The sequence below is a fragment of the Mobula birostris genome, chromosome 4, assembly GCF_030028105.1.
Source record: "Mobula birostris isolate sMobBir1 chromosome 4, sMobBir1.hap1, whole genome shotgun sequence".
NCBI lineage: Eukaryota > Metazoa > Chordata > Chondrichthyes > Myliobatiformes > Myliobatidae > Mobula > Mobula birostris.
The window spans coordinates 180,311,194-180,321,495 of NC_092373.1; the positions used below are offsets into that span (position 1 = coordinate 180,311,194).

At 43.1% G+C, this 10,302-nt stretch overlaps 1 protein-coding gene across 1 annotated transcript; it reads left to right on the plus strand.

The window, feature by feature from the left end:
* Positions 1-6,526: 6,526 nt before the first annotated feature.
* nkx1.2lb (NK1 transcription factor related 2-like,b) lies at positions 6,527-9,807 on the plus strand. Its single transcript, XM_072257004.1, has 3 exons — positions 6,527-6,567; positions 8,742-9,057; positions 9,202-9,807. Exons 1-3 carry the CDS (start codon positions 6,527-6,529, stop codon positions 9,805-9,807), a joined length of 963 nt encoding a protein of 320 aa, XP_072113105.1.
* Positions 9,808-10,302: the final 495 nt, after the last annotated feature.

Sequence of the window (10,302 nt, forward strand, 5' to 3'; positions counted from 1 at the left end):
CTCCCCTCCCATCAGCACCCACACTATCAAATACAATTACTGAATTCAAAACCATGGAAAGTGGAGTATTCATCACAAACATTTAGTAATGGAAATATCAAGGGATATTAATTGAATTTCTTCTTCACTACGGGGAAATAAACAGCAGAAGTGTTGCAGCCTATAAAATGAATCGCCAGCGGATGATTGGGAAAGGCAGTATTGATCAGAGAAAGCGCCGTTCCGGGAAATCGTCATAAGTGTACAATATTACACAGAAACTGTTCTTTTACATGTGTTTTGTTTATAACTGCGCCGGTAATCTGTCAGAATAAACTTGTAAAAGGAAATACACTTGATCTACAAGCAATTTGCAGCGTGAATTCGGCGGCCTCGCTCGGAAGACAGTTGTATATTTGTCCCTTCCCGGCCACTCGTCCTGAGATTAGATTTCTCTTTCTCATTACCAGTGTTAATAGACCCTTCAGACCTCATTCTATCCCCAGATATTATCTGACCCGTAGAATTAATTAATTATACCTAAAATATTATAGATTATTAAAAATAGCATAACTAATAGTGTAATATCTCAAGCTGTCGACTTTAATAGTCAACATTGTCTTGCCTGGTCTTATCAGGCTTGGACACCCGGTGAGAATATTGATTCCTGGTAATTTTAACCATCATCTCCTATCATGATAGGTAATTGTCAGATTTTACCAGCGTCAGGGCTCATTTAAAATCGTTAACGAACAGGACTGCTTATTGTCAATCTCGATATTTCCTCAGAAACAACTTTAAGCTATACTGCCGTGGGGGGGGGGAAGAAAATAAATGGAAAGGGGTTGGAGAGAGTGAGTGAGTGAGTGAGTGAGTGAAAGAGAGGAGGGAGGGAGAGGGAGAGTTGGGGTAGAAGGTCCTGCATTTTCATCCTTTTCTCCCGTCTGGATCGCTGAGGTTTAATAGATCTTCCCAGAGCGTTGTTTAAACTTCTAATTATGATCCATGTTGGAGATAATATTAATTTAATAATCAAGGACTGTGCAGAGAGCATTGACCTCAATTAAGCTCATTACCATCTTAACCTGCATTCCCCTGTGCATTTAAATCTTTCACCGTAAGTACCTGACACTATTGATGGGACACGATTTGTTATATGAGCTGGAAGCGAGGAAAGGGTGAGAATAAAATTTGATTTGATTTGATTCCACCTCTCCCCCCCCCCCCCCCCCGCCACCAGCACCACCACCCTTCACCCGTCCCTTTCCACTCCTGCGGGACGTGAGATAGTCCGCCGCCCGCCACACCCCTCCCCCACCCCCACCCCGGTGTGAAGAGAGCATTACGCACCCAGCGAATGGCCACTGATCAGAGCACTTGAGTTATTTTAACTTCTTGTAGCACTTTACAATATTATTTAGGATGCTGTCCCTCGCCAATTTTCAGATTGGAAATAATCGGTTCCTCATACCCCATTGCCTAGATTCATAGCTAACTTTCAGTTTTGGATATACTGTACACTAATGTTCCAACTCGTGATGACCAACACGCGGGAATTTGGTCTGACCTGGGAAAGGTGAAATACTTTTGAGATTCTCCCACCTTGCACCTACCTGTGCATTAACCCTATCAGAGCTGATTCGCCTTATTGTTTACCGCAAGGGCAGGAGTTTCATGACCATATTCGGGATAACAAGGACCATCCAGCCCACTTTCGTTAATTTTCACTGGGAGAATTAATATTAACCTTTCAAGATTAAGGTTTTAATTAATGCAAAATTCTGTGAAGAGTGTATTACCCTAAATATTTAGGATGATATGTAGTCTTATACATTTCATAGGTTCTGGATTTCAGTTAATTTAATAGCATGTCCCTCCATGTAAAAGTTGCATTCTTTTCACCTGTATAACAAGTATTCCCCGATGAATTCATTAGAAGGCATCGACTTAAAATGTGCCGGGGAGACATGATAATTCCCCCGCCTTTCAACTCAAAAAGGTTTGAAAACGATATAAATATGTGTTTCAAAGCCACGTCGGGCGCTGTGATGTACGGCGCTCCGTGGGTTAATTGGAGGACAGCATCTGGCCGTGAAATAAACCTGTTAGACCTCCAATAAGTAAATAATCCTGAGGGGTCACGGGGAGAAATAATAAACGCCGCGCACATTGTCGCAGATGTACTGATATAATTGCTTCTCGCCTTTCAGGCTGGGGCAACCCCACTTCCCACTCCCACCCCACAACCCTCCTTGCATGATGAATGATTACCAATGATGAAACATTGTCATAAGTGCAGGAACTGACAAGTTGTCACTACCCATCTAGGGCAGAGGTTTCCGTGCGCAGAAATATTTAGATTGGTCTTATTAACAATAAGAGAAGGGTCGCGTCCTGGAACACTTTTAGCGCCCGGGCACGGTGCTTGTTAATATCTTCGACTGATCCTAGCATAGTTTTTTTTGTGGGGGGGAGATCCGTCTAAAGTCTTTTTTATTATTATTATTACAGTCAGTTAACACTCTGAAGAGAATGATACTTAATGCTTAGAATCTTGATTGAACCCTTTAATTTTTGCACTAATCTCTTGCACTCTCTTCTCCAACGCCGACTGTTCCTCACTATCTGCATTTTACTCTTTTTTTTACATTACGTTAATGAGAAAACTAACACTCCTGCAGCTCTTTAGGTCGCTTCAAATAGATATTATATATATATATGTATATATATAGAAGTCTCATTCATAAGAATCGGATGGATCCTCACATCTTACACCAAGTTAACTAAACTTTTATTTTGCGCACAGCCCGTTAAAGTTGTTTCTTGGAGAAGTGGTTTACCAACTTGGTAGCACTTTGATGTCCTATCCGCTGATTTTATTAATTAAAAATACAGATTGGGGGAGCTTTGATCGGATCTAGCCAAATTACCTTTGTTATGTTAACTGAAAGAGAGTTGGCCAAATGGAGTCAGAAATTTTCTCCAGACTAACCCACGAAGTAATGTAGCCCAGCGCGTTTGCTGCGCCCTTTTCACATTACCGAATTGTATGGATTACGACAATATATTTTGCAAAGCAATGATTCGTCATATTCACATATCACCGTCATTCAAAAGACTGAGTATGTAACGTAGGAGGCCTATAATGAAAAGCGAATTCTAATGCAGGTTTTGTTTTACGTATAATGCACAGGAACTTGAAAAGGAAACCATAAATTATCTGAATGTAATCATTTCTGGTGTATTTACATTTTTTTGGAGGAGGGAGCTCTGTAATGCGCCGATCCTCGGGCTCCAGCGGGGAGAGGACATGGTGAGTCAATAGGAGCAGCTCGTTGCCGCTGTACATGGAGTAATTTGCAGGAAATTAGAGGGTGGTCCCCCTGCTAAAGTTTGCCTGGCATTGACAGGAGTCCACTGCTGTCTCTTACACCGTTTCATTTACATGCAAATGACTGCCGGCAGCTCCTTGCCAAATAACAGGGGTAACATCAGATACTGCAAGAGAGAGAGAGAGAGAGGAAGGGAGAGAGAGAGGGGGGGAGAGAGAGAGAGGGGGTGGGGAGGGAGGGAGGGATTGTATACAAAATCATGAGGGTAAATGCAAGCAGGCTTTTCCCGCTGAGGTTGGATGGGACTAGAACTAGAGGTTCAGGGTAAAGGGTGAATTGTTTACGGGAACGTGAGGGCGAACTTCTTCACTCAGTGAGGCACGAGTTTCCAGCGCAAGTGGTGGATGCGAGGTTCCATTTAATCACTTAAGAGAAATTCGGATAGGTGTATGGTTGGGAGGGTTATGGAGGGCTATGATCCGGGTGCAGATATTAACATATTAACAGTTCGATATGGACTAGATGGGCCGAAGGGCCTGCTTCTGTACGGCAGAATTCTCCGGCTGTATGAGAGAGAGAGCTTTGATGTGTTTCCGTCCCTCCCCACTCTTAAACACTCTCCGATCAGCGGTAATTACACTGCCACTGAACATTCAAACTTTAAAGATTAACTTCAACTTCTTGCAATCTGTGGAGAGAAGAGCTGCCCATTTGCACTGCTCGATTCCTTGTCAACTTTCATCTAACAGCCGGGACATCTATATGATGCCCTGTATTTTCCCATTTTTTCCACAATAACACAATTTGCCGGATGTATTAGGAGCTGTCCACACTAGCCGTAACATTTATTCAGATTTGTTACCGCTGATTGTTATGTGAATAACTTTAAGTACTTTAATCTTTCTTCTCCTTTCTGAAGTCTATTCTATATATAAGGCGTGTCGGTGCATCTCTCTAAACGAGCGTACCCTGAATACAGCAAGTGCTCATTAGTTGTCAGCATTTTAAATTAAAAATAATTTACAGTCCACACATTCGATCTAAAAATTAAAACCCGTAAACATTTTATAAAGTCTGTATTGCGGAAAAGGTTTGCGCCAATAATTGAGCAATACTGGAATAATAGGAACCCATACGATATTAATCTTGAAAAACAAATGAAGTGTTCATAATATGGACACGTTCGCTTGTGCATGAAATCCTCGTAGCGACTTGGAAACTTTGGTTTTAATACCCGTATATTCCATTGACTCTCTCTGCACGGTATAAAACCATTGCACGTCAAACATCCATCTTCCAAAGTACAATATCCCAGCATATGATAAACGTGTCCACTCTATACCGTCGGGAGAAAAGTTTGTCGAAAAGAAAATTTCCGGAACAACTTAATTTCAAATAAACCTGGGCATAAATCAGAATAAGGTCATTGCAGGGGCTCAAAATGTTGTGGGCACTTATTGAAATCTAATAGCTCTTTTTCCAGTTTGTCATATTACGGAGAATGGCTGGTGTTCTTGATTTAATTCGGGGGTTGCTGTAACCCTACCCCGGGCACAACCCTTTAATGCCCTGGTAATTACCCCTCCCTCCACCCTGCCGAAAGTTACGTCTGATTATCTGGCCGATTATTTCACAGAACTTTTAATTTCTGCTTTCCAAAGGATCATTGCCCGCGGTAATTAGGAAGGTCCTGTCCTTGTATGGGGTGTCAAGGATTTGACAGAGGGAGAGAGAAGAAAATCCAGTTTTAGTGCCAGATTCCAAACGTACTTTTTGGCAGCTGATTCAACGCTTAGTAATCAAAATTATTGAGGAGAACAGTTTCTAAATGCAGGAAAGTTAGGCCCTATATATCTAAGCGTGACATTGTAATGCATCCGTTTAATCAGCATATTTACCATCACTTTTTAAATTAAAATTCAATATTCCATATAAACAAACGCTTTACCTTAAAAGCCCGAATGTCATCCATTAAATCGAAGCTAACACTTCCATTAGTGAGCCGGAATTTATTGTCAAAACCATCGTAATTTTAAATGGATTAACTTAATTTCCAGTAACTACTCTTTATTTTAAAAAAAGAGAAATCTCTATTCTAGCTCTTAGTCAGCGGGTGACGTGTTAAACAGAAGGAAAGGTGTTTAGGAGAAAATAGCTCTTTGTTTGACCCCCCCATCTCAATTATTTAAGGAAAGCGCCTCCCCTCCCAAATAAGGCTATTTAGATGGTTTCCAGATGAGTGGAAGCGCGCTGCAAAAGACCTGACAGCCAAGTATATCACAGGCAACATCATCCGTCTCTCTCTGTGATGTAGATTAGAGGCTATTAGGGGCAAGGGATTAATTTGTAGCCAATTACAAAACGTTGCTGAATATGAATGCATAAATAACATGCAGTCTGGCATGTGTGTGGGGCAGAAATGTCTAGGGGGAGTCCTAGGGAGACAGTCAGGACCTTCTGAGGATCAGTAGCACTCTGTGACTTCGCATTAACACCCTTGATCGACGCCAGGGGGTGAACCGGATTCAAAGATTTGGCTGGGTACATTGCAGAATTTTTTTTTTAAAAAAAGAAAAGACTATTAAACAGCTTTGCTGGGAAGTTATGAACGTGAACAGAGAAAGGGTTCAGCCAGCTGATATATCCTTACCATCAGCGGCGGTGCCAGATCCGATGTCTTGTACCATCCACACTGAAGCCATGGATGTGAGTGGGGAGCAAAGGCTCCCTGGTAATGATCTGGCAGCCTTCTCCTGCCCGGCCAGCCGGGAGAGACAGGGGGATACACAGGGCATTGCTGCCCAAGAGGCAGCGGTCGTGGCCCCAGCTCCTACCAGTAACAACAGGACCACCTCTTTCTCTGTCTTGGACATTCTGGATCCCAACAAGTTTAACAGCAGCAAACGGCGGCAGTGCAGCATTCTGTACAGAGCCGGCAGCGAGTACACAGTGGCAGCGGCGGGGGAAAGGGCTGCGAACGCTTTTTGTGAAATTGCAGATCGGAAAACGATAAACGATAGCGGGTTGGACACATGCAAGAAGGCAGCTGATATCATCAGTAAGTATCGGCGACCGCGCGCTTTCTTGAAAGCCCCGCGCCCACATGTCCTGGTGTAAGTTTGACGCGATGGTTAAAAATAAAGATGTTTGGGGTTAAACGCGATTAGGTAAATTAACACAGCGGAGTCGCGTGTGCTGATGATCCGCAAAGAACTATGCATGCAGACCTTCGACAGGCAAAGAGCCTAAAGCGAAGGTAAAGTTAAACAGTCACTAAAGCAGGGTTCCAACTATACCAGGTTTGTTAACTACCCAAGTTAACGGAGAACCCCCTTTCGGAAAGATTTCAATGTTAATTTGTAAAGGTGTACGATTTCTCAATATTTTGTTTTGCAAGCCAATGTTGTTAATATATCAGCTTGGAACACTCTCCATATGATTAGATTTAATTACTTTTGCACAATTTGATGCTCCTTGTGTTCCATTTGGCTGGGCTCTTTTTTTAAAGAGGTCGCTTGTTAGAAATAAAAAAGGACTCGCTGCCGTTTAAAGGCGCTTTATCCAATCTTTCAAAGACATCTCTGGAGTTTATCCTTCATGCTTTGGGCGACAGATTCAATTTTCTCTCTCCCCTTCGGTTTTTAGGACGAATCAGACTAATTGTGACAAAACGCTGCTTATCTCTAGAAAAACAATTAAATTTCTTCGATTACATTTAAGGTAAAATGTGCTTAGGAGCGCTAAAGAGCTCTTATAATGGCGAAAATCGCCCCAGAGTGGCATGTTGGTCTGGAAGGATCGATATCCTATTATCGAATTCTGCATATCTCTTTCAAACAGCTTGCAAACACTCCTAAAACGTCTAAATTATAGGGTCAAAATTCGGATAATTACTCGATTAAAACGTATTACAGTTATTAGTGGCTGCCATTGATCGAGGATTGCTTTCGACCCGGACTCCAGATTGCAACCTGAACACGTCTTTCAAAAAAAAAGCCCTAACTTTCTTCCTTCTAATCTGGTGACATTCGGAGACACAAAGGCAGGGCGGTCATCAAACAACACTTTCCCCCGAAACTCGGGAGCAGCAAACTATAAAAAAGCGAAGTGCTGTCCAATTTGAGCCCAGTTATTTGAAGTCGCTCCTTATAGTGTGTCTGATCCGGTTAAAGTTTGAGGAAGTGCAGTTATTGTTTAGATCAAATGAAGCATGTTATACACAGATTAACCAGGCGAACGGCAAATTAAAATAAGAATGCATTAGAAGGTCAAATTGTTAATTGCGGCCGCTCCCAGGGGGCCATTTCTATAATTCACATAACACACTGCACGTCGTCTACATTTGGATGTTGATTAAATGGTGGGAGAGGAGTAGAGAAACGCCTTACATCGCAGAGAACAAACCCTTCCTATGAACATATGCAATTTCTGTTGAAAGTGGTAAATGTTTTATAAGTGCGTTATTATTTTCCCTAGTACATCTAATGGGGCTTTAATATGATTACAATTAATTTAAGTGTCTTTCAATTAGTTTCTGTAATAGACGGACTCCCCTTACAGACAGCAGTCCAATTTAATTATCGCAGCTTTATATCGTTCAGAGATTTACCCCTACCTCGCCCGATCTGCCACTAACAGTTCTACTGTTTAGTAACTACATTTAAGTGACATTATAAAACTCGTGTTGACGAGTGTTTCTCGCTGCAGTCCACAACATCCCTACTAAATAGTTTTAAATAATTACAATGTCAATAGCATTCAAACTATCCAACGCAAAAATAGATTATATCGTTAACAAAACAGAAAGTATACTAGAGTTATACTCGTGTAAATAATTCTTAGAAAGTCGATAACGCGCTTTATTCAAACCGACTAGAGTGCCAAATGCTATTGGGATAGAAAGGTAATGGTTATTCAGCGCGTCTTCACGAATGACAGCAGGGATCGCTGAATTTATCACCTGTTTACCCCGAGTGTTAATTTCTCACCTCGTCACTTTCCTGGATAAATCGCGGAAGGAGATAAGCCCCACAAAGAAGTCTGCTCATATGAAGTAATTATATATTTTCGCCCGGTATTCTGTCAGGATACCTGCGGTATTGTCCCTCTATGCCAACCGCAGACGGTCAATTGCAATACAGGAACATGAATCCTGGAACTTTTTTCCAGTAATTCTAAGGGAACAAATTTCCCTGTTATCGAGACCTGGCGATAACTTGTTTCAATTCAGCAGGAAAGTTGCCAGTGAGTTAATTACTTGCAAGTATCGACTTGAAGCACGGCGAACGAGACAAATATGACTCCTCAACAACTGTATTAATCTAGTTTTAAGATCTGAGTGCAGATTACAGATTGGAGAGTAATGATTAAATGAATTGCAAAATCAAGTGTAATATGTTTATAACTTTTACTTTTTAATAAACGTTGTAGTTTAGACGTGAATCTATGTGTGCATGAATCAGTATTGGAAAAACGAAAAGAACCAAAATGTGAGATATATATTTCTAATCATAGAGTCTTTGAAGACCTGTACAAAAATTGTTGGTATCTAATGATCTATTTTATCTATTTATTCCCGCATCTATCACCATTCCACAAAGAAGATGGAGATTTCCTTGACAGCTACAAAGGTGAGCGACGTGAGAAAGACTTCTGCCGGAGCTTAGAGCCAGAGCAGGACAGTAACGAGACGTCGCGACAGGAGGACGCCGAGGAGTTGAGTGAAGATAGCGGGGCCGGCAGGAGAGTGGGAGGAGGCACTCTGGCCTCTCCGGGAGAGAGGATGCCCGGGGTCGAGGGAGAACAGGACGAGGAGGAGGAAGAGGAAGAAGAGGAGGAGGAGGAAAGTGCGACAGGAGGCCGCGAAAGCCTGAGCCCACGCAGTCCTCAGGGCCAGCATCTGCAGCAGTGCCAGTCCCAGCCTCAGCAGCAGAGTCAGGCTCAGCAGCACAAGAGCAAACGGAAACGCAGCGGCTCGGACGCGAAGTCGGGCAAACCCCGGCGGGCCCGCACTGCCTTCACCTATGAGCAGTTGGTGGCGCTGGAGAACAAGTTCAAGTCAACCCGCTACCTGTCAGTGTGCGAGCGTCTGAACCTGGCGCTGTCCCTCAGTCTCACCGAGACCCAGGTCAAGATCTGGTTCCAGAACCGCAGGACCAAGTGGAAGAAGCAGAACCCCGGCGCGGACACTAGCGCTCCCACCGGGGGAGGAGGAGGTGCAGGGGGCGGAGGAGCAGGTGGCGGCGGTGCAGGGACAGGGGGTGGGTCGGGCTTGGGGGGACCGTCGGCGGGCCATCTGAGTGGCCTCAGCCCCATGAGTACTTCTTCCCCGGTGACCGGGCCACTTTCCATGCACTCGGCTTATTCAAACCCCGGCGGGCTAGTGTGCGCCGCGCAGCTGCCCTTCCTGCCCTCACCGGCAACCGTGCTCTCCCCTTTCATGCTCAGTTCGCAGACTTACGGGGCTCCGGCTTTCTACGCACCTCACTTACAATGAAAAGATCAAAGGTGAGGAAGTTGAGCGTTTGTGTGTGTGTGTGTGTGTGTGTGTAAGAGAGAGTGTGCGCGCCCGCGCGCACACGTCAAGAACGTAGACCCAATTTGCCTCCCAGAGCCACATAAAACAAACCAATCAAAAGGGAAAAAAATCTCCTCCCTCTTGGGGAAAAAAGAAACATATCACCAACAAGATGAAATTGAAAGCCCAAAACATCCAAACTGAGTACTTGTTAAGGTAGCAAGTCTGTATTTGGATCGTTCATCAATACAACTGAACTATTCACCCACGTACTGTTTATGTTAAGGCATTTAAAACATGTTGGAATTGCTTAGTATTTTATCCACATAATTTAATTTAAACTTACAAGAAGGAGCAGCTTTTGCACTTAATGAAAAATCACAAACGTTGGATTCCTCGTCCGTTATTGCACGCAGATATATATGTATATACCAACTTTTTAGCTTTTTTTATTTAACCGGGATTTTTTGTTTT

Excerpts from the sequence above, each read along its gene's own strand:
- nkx1.2lb (XM_072257004.1), top strand. The coding sequence starts at position 6,527 with ATGCATGCAGACCTTCGACAGGCAAAGAGCCTAAAGCGAAG. Across the intron at positions 6,568-8,741 it reads GCAAAGAGCCTAAAGCGAAG|TTTAGACGTGAATCTATGTG; the intron begins GTAAAGTTAAAC and ends TAAACGTTGTAG. Across the intron at positions 9,058-9,201 it reads ATAGCGGGGCCGGCAGGAGA|GGCCAGCATCTGCAGCAGTG; the intron begins GTGGGAGGAGGC and ends CGCAGTCCTCAG.